Below are 17,229 nucleotides of genomic sequence, written 5' to 3'. Positions count from 1 at the left end.
TGGCGGTTTTGTTGATAGATTTGGACAACATGCATTTTTATTGATCCGACGGGTTGTGCTCTACCCTTGCTGTGCTGCCCCCCCATTGAGCGCATTTCCTCCACTGTAGTGCCGCGACCGGCTCTAGGTCGGCTTGGAAAGGCTTGGCCTGAAGGTGGTACGCCGGCTCCGGTTGCATGCTTTAGAGAGCCCGTGCCCGGACCTCGCCGCTTCCCGGGGTCGTAGTTTATGTGCCTGGTGGGACTTCTCTCCTCGCCGGGGAGGGACGCGGTCCCCTGCTCCCAGCACTGTTGACTGGGGTGCACTGTCCTTAGTGCCGCATTACGTTGCCAGGGCGGGGATCGGCCCACGTAAAGGGCGTCAGGGGTCTGCGGCGATGTCGGCAACCCACTTGACCCGTCTTGAAACATGGACCAAGGAGTCTAACGCACACGGGAGTCAGAGGGTCTCTGAAACCTCGTGGCGCAATAAAAGTGTAAGGCGGCACGCGTGATGTGCACCTTGCTCACAGCGTTTTTTTTCTTTTTTTCTCATCATGTGGAGCGATCAGTCCCCTCGCCCTGTATGGTCCTGGTGAAGCCGCGTGGTGGAGCGGACTGTATTGTCGGTCTGTGACACTTTTTCTTACTGCGATCACAGCTGGCCTAATGGCCAACGTCACGGACCGCCACTGCTCAGACGTACCTCCAAAAATGAAATTAAAAAAATTGTTAAATATTAAAATCAAAACAGAGTATACTGAGATCACCAAAAAAGCTTTGAAAACCTCCTTCCATTTTCAACATTCTATCTTTGTGAAGCGGGTTTTAATTAAGTTACAGAGTGCACATAAAGGTTTAAGTTACGGAGTAGAGTCAGCAGACTGTACATAAACAACACACGTTGGGTGTCTTTGTCTCCCTTCATCCTGAAATGGGACCGGCTCGTAGCAGAGAAACAAGCTCAGTGCCCCCACTAATTCAGCGTGATGGTGAGTTGTGTCTTTATGCACTTTATGAAAGCCGATCGTATCATATTTCTTACATCATATTTCTTACGTCATATTCATTAAGTCATATGACTTGCAATCAGAAATGTGATGTATATGATGTCATAAATATGATGTCATAAATATTTATGACGTCATATTTATCGCCCACACCATGATGGCCGTTCCGTGAAAATATTGTCTTGGATGAAACCAGGCCGTGGCGAAAAAAAAGGTTGGGGACAGCTGCTCTAAAAGTTTAAACGTAGTTCTGTCCCACATTATCGCAGAGATATGAATATTTAAAAATGTAAACACTGTCATTCACGCCGCTGTGATTCAAGACCTGGAAGTTACAGATTATTAATTGAACATGAATTAGTTATTTGCATCATGGATTTGTTTTTAAAATCAATGCATGAATCAAAACAACCTAACAAGAAAAGAAACAAACATGGTGCTAAATTGCACCATCAAGGAGGTCAGTGTAGGGTTAGGTGTAAATAGAGGAATTTGCCACAGAATATGTAAGCAAATTAAACGTCACGGTTAGGAACATTTTGATTTAACATAAAGATAGCCAACATTTAACATTTGTGTTATATGAGCTAACCATTGTAGTTACAACTTTATTTAATGGTCAACAATATTTATTCCACATAGCAAAACCATTTAGCTTTGGTCAACTAGTTGGAGGCGGGAGATATACTTTTTTGTTTATGACAGAAAGGAGGGAATTACAGCTGTCAAGTGAGAAATTGTGATTCAATGCTGATTCAAAAGGTGTGAATCAAACATTACTCCCAGGTTTTAGCCAACAGACTTTACATGAGAAGACAGGGGATAAGTTAACTCAATAAGACTGGTGTTAGTATTTAGGTAACTGAAAAGTATGACTTCTAATTTTGAGTCAATAAGCTAAAGAAAGTGTTGTGCCATCCAACAGTTAATGTCAGAGAGACAATCTTAAGAGAGCAACTAGGCTGTGTGGGTCTCAGTGGAAGGTATATTTGTGTATCGTCTGCATAGCAATAAAAAGGTGGGTTGTGTTGTTGGAGGATTTAGCCAAGTGGAAGCATCTAGATAGAAAATAAAATTGGGTAACAGGTAATAGGAGTTGTGGAAGACGAGTGATTACATGATGTTGACCGAGTAGGTTCTTTCTAAAAAGTACGAATCTAACCAGTAAAGTGCAGCATCCTTGATATCAACCCAGGTTTTGAGGCGATCGATTAAAAGGCGGTGATCTATGGTGTCAAAAGCAACACTTAGGTCTAAAAGAATTATAACTTAACTTAAATGATGATGGTAATACTTTGGTAATAGTATATGTTAGTTGCAGTTTATACACACACAAATGAATGTTGGCACGTCATCCTACATCAGAAACCCTTCCCGCTGACCACGGTTAGGGTTCGGCTGCTGGCCAGCTATTTTAAAAGACAGAGACGCCCAGAAACGTCTTCAACACAACAACATCAGAGCATACAATCAAAGGGTAGGGTCTCTGCCCTTAGAGACAGTGCTATAGACTTCTAGAGAGTTAGAAGTGATGACTAAGGGCGAGAGGCATCGTTTTTTGGAAATTTTCTACTCATTTTGCCTTTAAAAGTAAAACACGAACATCCTGAAAGAGCATTACCATGTGTACTTCCAGGAGTGGGCAATAACGCTGCCACAAGCAGCAGCATTACTGTTTTCTGAATCAGAAAGCTTTTGAGATAACACACAAGCCACATTTTTCTTTGTTTAGTGTAGACACTTCTGTTGTCCTGATGTCAATGGGGAGCTCATTCCAACATTGCGGAGCCAGGACAGCAAACAGTCATGACTTCGTTGAGTGTTTAGTTTGCAGTGACAAAAGTTACAAGCCGATCGGCAGAAGCTGACCGGAGTGAACGAGCTGGGGTTGGATGTAGATCGGGCCCGATCTGTTCGTAGAACGGTACGCCAGTACCAATGTTTTGAAGTGTTTCACTTTGAAGAAAACAGATCAGAAAGATGTAATTCTGACCATACCGGTCAGTGTAGAGTTCAGTGTGCGCAAGCTTGTTTTGACACTGTGTTGTGGAATGTGTCTGTGCGTGTTATCTCTGTGACAGGATTATATTACGTTTCAGTGTATATTTATATTATAAAATATATTTTTATGATTTAATGGCTAAGGTAAATTACTTTTACCACATTGCTGTAGCAGCTTGCTACATTTATGGGGGTAGACTCAGAGTATTGCAGCTTCATGTAATGTAATGAAGCTTCATTTAATGCTATCATTAACTGGTAGCTTAACTCAGACCATTTCCAACCCAACATTGTTGTACAATACACGGTTGCAGGCCTTTTACATTATTTATATTACTTCTTTTTAGATTTTTACTATGTGTCTTTAGTGTGCACTTTACCCGTCTGCTGTTGTAATCCTGAAAATTTCCCCTTTTATCTTATTTTATGTTTTCATGTTTGACACAAGACCACAAGGGAAACTGGAACAAGATATGTTACATTATTATTCATTATTGTGAGAATATAAAGATTATGATTATTAGTTTATTACACAAACCACCACTGGGCTAAGGACACATTATTCACACATCACACAAGACCAAATTCACAGTCAGTATTTACAGGCATAACTGTTGAAAATATGACCCGTTACAAACCATGTTCGACAAATGAACAAATATTTGTATATACTTTGAATTGCTTTATGTATTTATATTTTGTATTGAATAATGAGGAACCATCTACTTTGCTAATAAAGTTGAATCATCAGTCAATGGCTAGGGATAGAACGTGTAATAAATATACGGTGCTAAGTAGTAAATAAGATTATCCTTTGTTCATGACTTTTAGTTTTTTGTCAATGTGTCTCTCCCTGCAGGCGGCTGGTCGATCCAGAGGACGAGCTGGGTGACATCCGCTCAGACTCTGTGCCGTCAGAGGTTCGGGACTGGCTGGCATCCACTTTTACTCGGCAGAGGGTTCTGATGTTGCGCCGTAACGAAGACAAGCCACGCTTCCGCAGCATTGTCCATGCAGTGCAGGCTGGCATCTTTGTTGAGAGGTTTGGCTAGTCTGGTGTACCTGATGTTAAAATTATCTGGGATTGTAGGCCCTTACTAATGATTTAATCATGATCTTGAATGTTTGAAGGTTTCCCATTTTCCTACAGTGTAAATTACTCAATGATATCCTAAGGATTTAGGGTAGTGACCTAAAAGCCTAAAAGTGCTTTTTTAAATTATATGATAGAGTTCCACCCAGTCTTTTCGGATCAAATTCAGTTAGCCATCAATAGGGAAATGCAATCAAAACTATTTATTTATGATGTTTTAGGATATCCACCGTCTGTGCAATTAATGCAGTTGTTAGGGTTTTGTTATCAATGACTTTGGTAATATTTGTCAAACGCTGAAGACTCTGTTCTACGTAGCAGGCACAACTTCATAGAGAGCATGTGGGGGGCCTCAACAATTTGTGAAATAATCATCTTGGAATTTCTGTAGGTCAAACATTTTTATTCCTGTAACTCAACAACACTTTGGGTCACTTGGTCTTGATCACCGATCTCATGCATGAAAGTCCTGCATTTGTTAGACATGTAGATTTTGCTGGGGTGAGACTGTGTTGACCAATGTAGTCAACAGGCATATTTCCCTGTCATCATGCTCGCATTGTTTTGAGGCGTACGCTTATACGCATAGCCAATCACAACTTGTTAAACCATTTTAATAGATTCCAAAATGTATATAATAAAGTAGTAAGCTGTACTAAGCGCTTGTTTTTAGCCCAATGCAGTACATATCCGTTTACGGCAAGCTGAGAGAGAGCAAATACTATGGCAAAGTGAACATGGAGCGCTTTGGGTTCACAATGCAAACTTTGGGCTGCAGCGCAAACACTACTTCCTCATGAAACGATCTAAGTATGGTTTGCTTCTAAACTCATTTGGAGTGTTCTTAGTAGCTGACTAATCACTCTGACTTTATCTAGACTTCAATTCAGGCTTCTGCTGCCAATGCTGTGAAGACGGAGTAAAGCACTAACTTCCAACTTGTCAAATAGTGACGCTTGGTCAGCGACAACTAATTCCGACCGAGAACCCCTATAGGGTCTACGTTTAACGGAACAGGCATTTGACAAACTCCAATACCCATTTGACTCGTTATTCCCCGGTTTGAGCAACTGACGTAGTGGAAAGTTACATTAACATTTCATTTAGCTGACGCTTTCATCCAAAGCGACTTAAAATAAGTGCATTCAACCGTGAGTACAAACTCAGAACAAGAATCAGGAAAGTACAATTTCTTTAATAAAGTCAAACTAGAAAGTGCTATCAGTAAGTGCCATTTAGGTGCTTCTAAAGTGCTAGTATTGCGTTACCTTCCTTCAAGGTGTAGTCGAAAAAGATGTGTTTTTAGTTTGCAATGTAGACACTTTTGTTGTCCTGATGTCAATGGGGAGCTCATTCCAACATTGCGGAGCCAGGACAGCAAACAGTCATGACTTCGTTGAGTGTTTAGTTTGCAGTGACGAAAGTTACAAGCCGATCGGCAGAAGCTGACCGGAGTGAACGAGCTGAGGTTGGATGTAGATCGGGCCCGATCTGTTCGTAGAACGGTACGCCAGTACCAATGTTTTGAAGTGTTTCACTTTGAAGAAAACAGATCAGAAAGATGTTGTAATTCTGACCATACCGGTCAGTGTCGAGTTCAGTGTGCGCAAGCTTGTTTTGACACTGTGTTGTGGAATGTGTCTGTGTGTGTTATCAATGTGACAGGATGTACAGACGAAGCTCCAACATGGCCGGTCTAAGTTATCCCCAAGATGTCATCACTGTGCTCAAGGTATTAATGTGTGTGTATTAATGTGTGTATTAATGTGTGTTTGTATGGTTTTAAGCTCAGTGGCGGCTGGTGGAATTATTTTTAGTAGGGCCAGTTAATCAATTTCAGCAAACATCCCAGTATGATTCAATGCAAAAAAGGTGTCAAACAAGTATTACTGCTTAAATATTTAACATTTATTCCAACACTTTGACATAATAAGGACATCTTACTAATACAATTCAGTATATATAGACATACACACATACACACACACACAGGTAATAAAGGTAATAAAGAAATAATGAGAAGTAAACAGAAGAGGCTGCATGGGGCAGAGCGGAGGGCAGGTGCAGAGGTTTATCAGGTGAAAGCAAGTTGGAAAAGGTGTGTTTTGAGGGCTTGTTTGAACAATGTTAGGGTGGGAGCCTGACGGATGAGAATGGGGAGGGTTTCCAGAGGGTGGGTGCAGCAGCTGAGAAGGCCCTGTCGCCCCTTAGTCCTGATGGTCTTTAGAGTGGTTGTACCGGCGGACCTGATGACGGGTTGGGGCATGGAGGGGGAGGAGGTCAGCAAGGTATGTGAGTAGCAGTTTTTAGTCTATCCTGTACTTAACAGGGAGCCAGTGGAGGTTGTGAAGAACCGGGGTGATATGATCATAACGACGGGTGGAGGTGAGCAGTCGGGCGGCAGAGTTTTGGACATATTGAAGTTAATTGAGAATTTTGGTGGGTGAGCCATAGAGGTTGCTGTTGCAGTAGGATGTTATGAGGGCGTGGATGAGAATTTCGGTGGTGCCAGAGGACAGGAAGGGTCGAAGGCGTGCAACGTTCCTGAGGTGAAAGCAGGCAGTTTTGATGATGTGGTTGGCGTGGGGGAGGAAAGAGAGGCTGGGGTCAAAGATGATGCCGAGGTTGCGGACCTGGGTGAAGGGGGTGACAATGGAGCTGTCAATGTTCAGAGTAAAGGTCTGGGCGGAGCGGGTGAGGGTGTTAGGTCCGATGATGAGTATTTCAGATTTGTTGGCGTTGAGTTTGAGAAAGTTTTGTTGCATCCATAATTTGATTTCATTGAGACAGGTGGTGAGAGTGGAGTGGGTGGCAGAGGTGATGGTTTTGGATGATAGGTAGAGTTGGGTCTCATTGGCGTAGCAGTGGAAATTGAGACCATGACAGCGGATGATTTGTCCAAGGGGAAGGATGTAGATGATGAAGAGGAGGGGACCAAGGATGGAGTGGTTGATGGTGTCAAAGGTGGTGGGGTCAAAGTCACAGGTGGAGGTCTTCATGCTAAAGACTATGGAGCAGAGGTCCATTTCAGTAATTGATCTGAATGATGAGAGTGAGTGGCTGGGGGGTAAGGGAAGGTCATGTTGAGGGCTAGAGGGCGAGGTTGTTGGGGTGGAGGTGGTCGCCAGCTGGTTGTATATAGAAATTATTTTGTCATTGAAGAAGGAGAGAAATGAGTTGCATTTGCTGGTGGGGAAGGAGGTGGAGATGGTGTCCATGGGCTTGAGGAGTTTGCTGGTGGTGGAGAAAAGCGTTTTGGGGTTGTTGGAGCCAGATTGGATGATAGAGGAGTAGTGGGAGGAGCGAGTGGTGTAGAGGGCATCTTTGTATAGTTGTTGGTGGAGTTTATAGGCATCTTGGTGTACAATGAGTCCGGTTTTCTTTGCTAGGTGTTCTAGTTGACAGCAATGCACTTTCAGGTGGCGGAGTTCGTCAGTATACCAGGGGGCGGAGTGAGTGAAAGAGACAAGTTTTTATTTTTTTGTGGGCGATGAGGTCAAAACAGGAGGAGAGTATCATTTTAGTAGTTAACCAGGGCAGCAGGGGAGGCAGTGGAAATGAGGGCAGAGACAATGGTAGCCATGGAGGAGGAGAGCGAGAGGAGGTTGATTGACTTGGTGTTCCGGAAGGTTAACATGGGGGGTGGGGATGTCAATGTCCAGGGTGAGTCCAGGTGGTCAGAGATGGTGAGGTCAATGCTGGCGAGATTGGTGATGGTAATGCCGGAGGTCAAGAGTGTGCCCTTTTTTGTGGGTGGGAAAGTCGACATGTTGGGTGATGTTGAAATAGTTGAAGATGTCCAGAAGTTCGGTGGAGCTTGCGGAGTTAGGAGAGTCGACATGTATGTTGAAGTCTCCGAGTAGCAGAATTGATGGAGATATGGCACAGAGTTGTGTGAGGAATTCAGACAAATCAGAGGGGAAAGCAGGGTTAGGTTTTGGGGGGCGGTAGATGACTGCAGTAACCAGGGGTTTGGGACCAGACAGTTTAAAAACAAGTTGTTTAAACGAGGAGGGAGCCGGGATGGTTATTGTGCTTGTAGAAATGTCTTTGCGAAAGATTTTGGCTAATTCACCACCTCGCCGATGCTGGCGTGGCTTGTCCATGGAAGAGTATCCAGAGGGTGTGGTTTGATTTAGTGAAAAATAGTCCTGTTGATTTTTCCATGTTTCGGTTAAACACAGAAAGTCCAGATTATTGTCAGTTACGAATTCATTAAGTAAGAGGCCCCTATCAGGTTCTGTGCCTATCTGCTGCCAGCGTGAAGAGGACTCTCCCCCCCATCAACACCCGCAAGGCAACAGGTCCAGACAACATCCCTAGGCGTGTGTTGCGGGACTGCGCAGAGGAGCTTAAGGACGTCTTCATGGATGTCTTCAATACTTCTCTGAGACAAGCTGTTGTTCTGTCATGCTTTAAGACCACCACCGTCATACCTGTGCCAAAGAAATCCACTCCGTCCTGCTTCAATGACTATCGTCCAGTGGCACTCACCCCGATAATCATGAAGTGCTTTGAACGACTAGTCATGTCGCATATCAAATCCATTCTCCCTCCCACCCTGGACCCTTTCCAGTTTGAATACCGGGCCAAACGGTCCACAGAGGATGCAATCTGCTCCGCTCTCCACCCAGCCCTCACCCACCTGGACAAAAAAGACTCATATGTGAGAATGCTGTTCATAGTCTTTAGTTCAGCATTCAATACCATCATCCCACAACAGCTTATCTGCAAACTTGACCAGCTGGGGCTCAACACCTCGCTGTGTAAGTGGCTGCTGGACTTCCTCAGTGAGAGGCCACAAGTGGTACTCCTCGAGCAGCATCACACTGAGCACCTGGGCCCCACAGGGCTGTGTGGTCAGTCCACTGCTCTTCACCTTGCTAACTCACGACTGCAGAACCAGCTACAGCACCAACCACATGGTGGAGTTCGCAGACGACACAACGCTGATAGGTCTCATCACCAAGGATGACGAGACCCTCTACAGGAAGGAGGTTAACCTTCTGACCACGTGGTGCGGGAACAACAACCTCCTGCTCAACAGCAGCAAGACCAAGGAGATTGTCGTTGACTTCCGGAAAGGCCACACACACTCAACACCCACCACTGACCATCAACAGTGTGGACATTGAGCCAACAGTGTGGACATTGAGCAGGTCAGCAGCACCAAATTCCTCGGAGTGGACATCAGTGAGGACCTCTCGTGGACAGCAAACACGACATCGCTGGCAAAGAAGGCACAGAGGCGCCTCTACTTCCTCCACAAGCTGAGGAAAGCAGGAAGCCCCCCATCCATCATGTGCACCTTCTACCGTGGCACCATCGAGAGCATCCTGACCAGCAGCATCACTGTGTGGGGCAGAAGCTGCACAGACTACAACAGAAAAGCTCTGCAGCGCATCGTGAATGCAGCTGGAAGGATCATCGGTGCTTCACTCCCCCCCCCCCCCCCCTCGCCCCCCTGCAGGACATATACAACACCCACCTCACCCGCAAGGTGACCTTGATTGTGAGCGACCCCTGCCACTCCTCACACGGTCTCTTCAGCCTCCTGCCATCTGGTAGGAGATACCGGAGCCTCCGAGCTCGCACCACCAGGCTGTCCAACAGCTTCATCCACCAGGCTGTCAGGAAGCTGAACTCTCTCCCCACCGTCTAACTCCGTCCTCTTCAGACTCTCATGTCTGAATGCTGCTAAGGAGTTACAGTCATTTATTTATAGTTTAGTCCTTCATAGTCTTCACAGTCTTAATAGTTCCTAATTTATGTTGTCTATATGTTATTTGTTGTCCTTTTTTTAAAAATGTATAAACTGTTTTTTTGCACTTTATTATTATTATTATTATTATTACTATTACACAATTCACTATATGTTGGACAGAAGAGAAAGGTACTTTCGATCTTCTGTAAGTTTGCACTGCACATTGCACAAAATTGATAATACAATTGACTTTGACTTTGCTCTGTTCAACACCCGATCCCTCAACAATAAGTCAATCTTGAGGTGAGGATGAATTTTGACAGGCTGGAGAGCTTTGGTAAGCCGGCGGAGCCAGGCAGCTCGCCCGTGCAGGTTGTTGTGTTGACATGCAGGAGTAGCGGTGATATGCTCAGCTGACCAGCAGAGCTAGGCAGCTTGCTCGCATATATATATATATATATATATATATATATATATATATATCCATCCATCCATCCATCCATTATCTTAACCGCTTATCCTCATTAGGGTTGCGGGGCGCTGGAGCCGATCCCAGCTGTCAAGGGGCGAAGGCAGGGTACACCCTGGACAAGTCGCCAGTCCATCACAGGGCAGACATAGAGACAAACAACCATTCACGCTCACATCTACGGGCAATTTAGAGTCCAATTAACCTATGCAGCATGTCTTTGGACTGTGGGAGGAAGCTGGAGAACCCGGAGAGAACCCATGCCATGGGGAGAACATGCAAACTCCACACAGAAGGACCTGCCAGACCAGTATCCAAACCCCGCCCCGCCCGGGATCCGAACCACAGACCCTCTTGCTGTGAGGCGTCAGTGCTAGCCACTACACCACCTTGCAGCCCATATATATATATATATATATATATATATATATATATATATATATATATATATATATATATGTATATATATATATATATATATATATACATATGTATATATATATATATGTATATGTATATGTATATATGTATAAAAATATATATATATATATATATATATATATATATATATATATATATATATATATATATATATATATATATATATCATTGGCGGGCAGTGAAAATTGTCATTACGCCAGCTGTAGAGTTTAACAGCTAATCGCTCCTAGCAAGCCCGTCACTGATATATGTCAGTGGTGGTCCATCAGGGCCAGCTAGGCCTTCTTTGCTGGCCTAAACGGAATGTAATTATTTTTTACAAATACACTACTGTATTATAATTATTTTTCCAAAAACCAACAGAAGAGCTGTGTACAAAGGCACGAAAACAATAATTATGTTAGCTTACTCTTCGTTTGCGTAAATAACATACACACATAGAGCCAGCCCTTACGCTAATTTTCTTAAAACATACATATTTATTACAACTTTAACTAATCTTGTGCCTCTTCGGGGGAGTGCAAATACCGTTATTGTTTCTAATTTGTATACAAAGTTGACCATATTTTCCGTAGCTGTTTGAGATTCAGTCCACACACAATGCAACTTCCTTTTTGACTTCCGTGCCGCCTCAAAATAAAAGCATCTCCTCTTAAAACACACAAGAGACGAGAACGTGCACCTTTGGGCCAAATCATTGTATGTCACTCATTTATATCTTTAATCAGTTATCGGCTAAATTGCTTCGAAGACCCGCCTCTCTTAGGCCAAAACAATTTGGCCCAAATATGCGCATTCTCGTCCAAACAGACAGAGAGGACGTGCGGGGAAAGCATGTATTTTGCGCAGATATCATATTTTACAAATATTACTAGGTATTTTCCATATTTACAATTTGTATGATTTGTTATTATTATTATTATATATATATTTTTTTGTGGCTCAAGGTGGGGCCAAGCCCCATGGCCTTTTATTGGCCGGCCGCCACTAGGAAAGTTTGTACTAGAAACATAAAAATTCAGTCAGATATTTTTTTTAATTTGTTTTGTACACATGTTTAGCATAATTGTGCTTAAGTCTGGGCAAAACTTATTAAACATTACTTAAAATAAACAACATAATGAGGGCTCTACTAAAAAAGAGATACTGCCCTCCCTCCATCTTCCAACTGCAGGAAGGTAACTGACAGAAAAGTTTGTTTCGTGACGCTCTGTCTCTTATCCCTTGTGCCTGGATTTCTGCTCAAACTATATGCTTGCACAAAGATGTTGTTGCTTGTACAGATTTCCTGTGCTCCAGCTTTAGCCTCACATTCCACTGCTTCTGTGTGCTTGTGAAACATTTGCCCATAGATTTCTCACCTGCTGATTTTTTTTTGTCAAAATTGTCTAACCAATAGGATGCCTGGTGTAGTGTTGGGCAATGACATGACTCCTGCCTCATTGCTGGAGGGCTTTTTGAACAAAATGATCCCAGCCACTATACATTTTCTTGTACTACAATAACTACACTCTTGACTATTACTGGACCCAACTCTTTATATCTGTTGCATTTTTAAAACCTTGTACATGTCTGTTGTCTTAAATATGTTGTAATAATGAAAAAGCAATAATGAGGAGTCTCACACACACTCACACACACACACACACACACACACACACACACACACACACACACACACACACACACACACACACACACACACACACACACCCATCAATTTTTGCAGGTAACATTAATACAAAAAATACCCTCACTGCTTTAATGTTCACAGTTCTACATTGGTATGAAACATCTAGGCTAAATTGTAACGTGTATTTTATTTATTTAGAATAAACCTTAGTAATTAATAGATGAGTGTGTAATTAACAGATGAGTGTATGTAGACAATCATCTGCTTATAAAATGTGTTTCTATCTTTCTGTTTTAGCATGTGGACATGTGGTCCTTTGATGTGTTTGCACTGAACGATGCCAGTGGGGATCACGCTCTGAAATTTGTCTTCTATGAGCTATTCACCAGATATGACTTGATCAATCGTTTCAAGGTATGCCAACAAACGCCCATTGCTGATATGTGATTGCGTATGCACCAACTCCTTCTCACTTCCAACGCTTAACAGTCAGTGCTCCTTGACATCCAGTGGTGGAATGTAACAAAGTATTTTTACTTCATTACTGTTCTTTATTTTTTTTTATGTATCTGTACTTACTTAAGTAAAAATAATAGTGCATACTTCTTTACTATACATTTGGCAGCTATTATCAATACTTTTAGTCCACCACATTTCTTTTTTTTTTTTTAAATATATTTTTTTATTGATTTTACAAATAATTCAGACGGAAAATGTGAACATGGCTGTCCCAACAAGGTTATCATATACATGCTATTACATTAAGTTTCATATTGCTTGGGCATAGTGTAACTGACGAGTTGGCACTGAGTACAAACAACAAACACATCACTCTAGAAAGATACGAGTTATCCGCTGACTCAGATAAAAGGCAAAAAATCCCAGAAACAGCCACAATACCAACACAACAAATAGAAAATATAAATATAAATAAAAAGAAATAATATTGTAAAAATACAAAGAAATAATAATATATATGTATTTATTTATATATTAGTGCTGTCAAACGATTAAAATATTTAATTGCGATTAATCGCATTTATGTCAGTTAATTGCAATTTTTTTTGCATTTTAATGCTCTTAACATGCTTGCTTCATGCAAATGTTTTATTTTATTGAAAAACAACTGCCAAACAAAATAAAATTATAAAGTGCACATTTCAGGTAAAAAAGGGCGAGAGAGAGAGATTATTTTAATTACTTATTGTTTTATTATTATTGTTTTTATTTTGTTATCTGTATAAGTTGTACATTTCTATGATTTTCTGATGTGTTTTGATGCTTTGGCAATATTGCTGTGAACATACTGGTCAGGCTTCGTAGGTCTTGTCGTTGGATGCGATGCGTATTATATCGACTAGATTCTCGTCCTCCACAACATTAAGGATAAGGATATATTTATTGTCATTGTAGAAAAAACATACAACAAAAGTAAGTTGGCAACAAAAAGTTAGGACAGCAGTAACAGATGAAAACATATATGACATGTATCAAAATCATGTATAAAAACAGGACCTAATATAAAATGAGACATTAAAAAAAATAAAAAATGAAAAAGAATAGATAAAACACAACACAGGCATCAGTGGTGTTAAAGTGCAAAAGTGACTATCTGGTGTGAGCTGGGTGGGGTGGTGGGGGTGGGGGTGATGGAGGAAACCGCTTTGGGGAAAAAGCTGTTCTTCAGCCTGTTAACAGGCCTACACACAGTAGCACCCATTTAGCTCTGGCTGCAATAAGTATGTGTTTCTGTCCAAAGTCATTCATTCGTGTCTGGCTCTGACGAGGGGGCGCAGAGTTAGCATCAGCTGTGTGCTTGTCCATGGAGTGGTATTTCAGACTGGATAGGCTACGATGATAGCTCAGTTCACAATGACAAATAGCTCATACCACTTCAGTCTTGTCAAGGAAACCACGTCTTATCATTCATTTTGCCGTATCGCGCTCAATATTTATTCATTTCAACCCCTAATGTTAGCCTACCTTCCAAGCGCAAACGGCGTGCCTATTGTTTTGCTTCCGGTTGAGCTACATCCGGCAATGAAAAATGAAAACGGCGTTAATAAAATTGACGCTGTTAAAATTGGTTTGCGTTAACGGCGTTTATAACGCGCTAATATGACAGCACTAATGTATATATATATGTATATATATATATATATATATATATATATATATATATACATATATATATATACATATATATATATATATATATATATATATATATATATATACATATATATGTATATATTAGAGCTGCTAATATCACAACACTAATATATGTGTGTATATATATATATATTTTGCCGTATTGCGCTCACCATTTATTCATTTCAACGACACGTGTGTGTGTATATGTGTATATATATATATATATATATATATATATATATATATATATATATATATATATATATACACATACACATATACACACACACATATATTAGTGCTGTCAGATTAGCACATTATTAACGGCGTAAACGCAAACCAATTTTAACAAAGTCAATTTTATTAACGCAATTTCATTCTCGCCAATTCAGAGATGTGTGGAAATTTTGAAGAATTTACGTTTAGTCCGAGCACCTCGTTTGTCCATGCAATGACGGCAAATAACGAGAAAAATAATAATAATAAACATTTGAATTTCAATAGGTCCTCCGCTCTGACGTTGTCAGTGCTCGGGCCCTAACTACATCTTTGCCCTTAAATGTCTGTGCCAAGTTTAGTTACGATTCAAGCATGCTTAGTGCCTCAAAAGCACCTTCGTTGTTGACGGCGAAGGATGGGTCGCCACGGCGACAGCGTTTGACGAAACGTTAAAGGCTTTTGGAGATGTCATCGTGACAGTCCTATGTTTGTGTAGAAGTAATTTGATGTCAATCGGATTGATCGACTAAGAGAAGCAAGCCAAAGTATAGAACATTTTACTTCCTGTTACCACTAGGTGGCGCTATGACTAAAATTCAAAATTAGACTGCACATGTCTTCAGGCCTGGAGTCTCATCAGACATGTGAAATCTGGAAAGGATCTGATGATGTGGAGTCGAGTTACATGGGTTAATTTAAAGTTGATGCTTTATCAATGTCTTAACTTTCATCTGACACATTTTGAGAGGGATCTGACTAATCTGTGAGGAGTAGGGTATACAAGTAGAAAACATGTAACTTCCTGTTACCACTAGGTGGCACTATGAACTTATTGTCTCATAAAGAATAAATATGGTGCAGAACTTTATGTTAAGTATACGTTAAACAAAAGACAAAGATCCCTATGTGCACAGTTATGCTCAGGGACATAACCATAATGTTTGGATACCGCTAGTTGAAATTCCACTCAGACCAAACAGACCAAATCTGTTTGATCTGTGAGAATATGATATTGGAGCATTTGATACTTTTCCTGTCCTATCCGCAAGGACATACGGGATGTACTCTTTTGTAAATTACTTCCATTTTAAGTTGATTTCTTTTATCCTTTATGCCTGGGAGAGAAGATATAATATTTGTATTAATATTAGGGCTGGGCACGTTAACGCGTTATAAATGCATTAACGCAGCAATTCATTAACGCCGACAATGATTTGATTATGCACACCTGCGCTCCAGTTTTGTTCACTTCTGGTTATATGCAATGCTAAATAGGTGGAGTACTCTTTTAATTCATTCAGAATAACTTTTGTTGATGTATTGCACCTTTTATGAGCTTGGAAAATCAAGTTTGCAATTGAATGCATAGTTTTGGCCTACAAAATTGTAAAATAACCTGGAGTTATTCTTTAAAGGGACGTGAACAGGGTTAACTTACATTAATACTGCAGTATTTGTCAGTGTACCTAATATTTATGTTTCCTCTATTGAAGGTCCCTATTTCTGCCCTCATATCATTCGTGGATTCGTTGGAGGTGGGCTACAGTAAACACAAGAATCCTTATCACAACCTGATGCATGCTGCTGATGTCACACAGACCATCCATTACCTGCTCCTCAAGACTGGCATGGTGGTAAGTCTTGAGGTGGCTTAATGGAAAATGTAGATTTTGTCAGTTAATCTTCTAAGTCAATGAGCACATAGAGCTTTTCATAACTCTAAACCCAATCAGGGCAATGATAATTGATTGACGATGTCATCAGAGTTGTCTTAGCTTGGACTCCGAATTATTGAAAGGCTGCATAACAAACTAGAGGTTTAAGAGGGGGGGTTCTGTCCCTGATAATGTGGTGTGCTCTCTTTGGTTGCTTTGGCGGAGTTAATGTCTTGGGTAGAGGGGAAGGCTGCTCCTGAGATGTACCGTGCAGTTTTTATCACACGCTGGAGTGCCTTCCTGTCCTGGGCAGTGCAGTTTCCATACCACACTGTGATTGAGCTGGTAAGGACGCTCTCCACCGTACATCTGTAGAAGTTGCTGAGAATTTTGGGTGGCATGCCAAATTTTCTCAGCCTCCTTAAGAAATACAGTCGCTGCTGGGCCTTTTTAATGTTCTGCAGTGTGTTATGAGACCAGGTGAGGTCCTCGCTAATTTGCGTTCTGAGGAATTTAAAGGTTTTCACTAGGGCTGAGCAGATTAACGCATTAATTACGCGTTAATCTGGCAATCCTTTAACGGTGTTAATTATTTGGTCATGCGTTAACTGCATGTTTTTTTTTCTTTCTTTTTTTTGCATTGGGGAAGGGGATTTAGCGCCGCCTCACACAGGCGCTGCACTTTAAATCTCTTCCAGACAGTGTAGTTCCGACTTGGGCGTCTTACAGCTCCCCCAGTCCGGCCCGCGTGAGGTCATTAAAAAAGGAAAAATAAATAAATAACATGTACACCATAAATGGCACTGCTTTTACTTTGTAGGCAATTTATGTACGGCGATGTTGTTCTTCTGGTTAAAAAAAAGAAAACAGAT

At 41.4% G+C, this 17,229-nt stretch overlaps 1 protein-coding gene and 1 pseudogene across 1 annotated transcript in view; one reads left to right on the top strand and one right to left on the bottom strand.

Annotated features, from left to right (window-relative positions):
* The window catches only part of pde1ca (phosphodiesterase 1C, calmodulin-dependent a), a 63,719-nt gene that overhangs the window by 23,253 nt on the left and 23,237 nt on the right, over positions 1 to 17,229 (top strand). The window contains exons 5-8 of the mRNA XM_068581750.1: positions 3,849 to 4,031; positions 5,748 to 5,814; positions 12,627 to 12,743; positions 16,196 to 16,336. Coding sequence (XP_068437851.1) covers positions 3,849 to 4,031; positions 5,748 to 5,814; positions 12,627 to 12,743; positions 16,196 to 16,336 — 508 coding nt within the window. The remainder of the gene's footprint in view (positions 1 to 3,848; positions 4,032 to 5,747; positions 5,815 to 12,626; positions 12,744 to 16,195; positions 16,337 to 17,229) is intronic.
* LOC137789053 (uncharacterized) lies at positions 6,157 to 7,300 on the bottom strand (annotated as a pseudogene).

The sequence above is a fragment of the Clinocottus analis genome, unplaced genomic scaffold, assembly GCF_023055335.1.
Source record: "Clinocottus analis isolate CAN_PGR_092001 unplaced genomic scaffold, fCliAna1.0.p SCAF_18, whole genome shotgun sequence".
NCBI classification, from domain to species: Eukaryota; Metazoa; Chordata; class Actinopteri; order Perciformes; family Cottidae; genus Clinocottus; species Clinocottus analis.
This window is presented reverse-complemented; position numbering and strand designations above follow the sequence as displayed.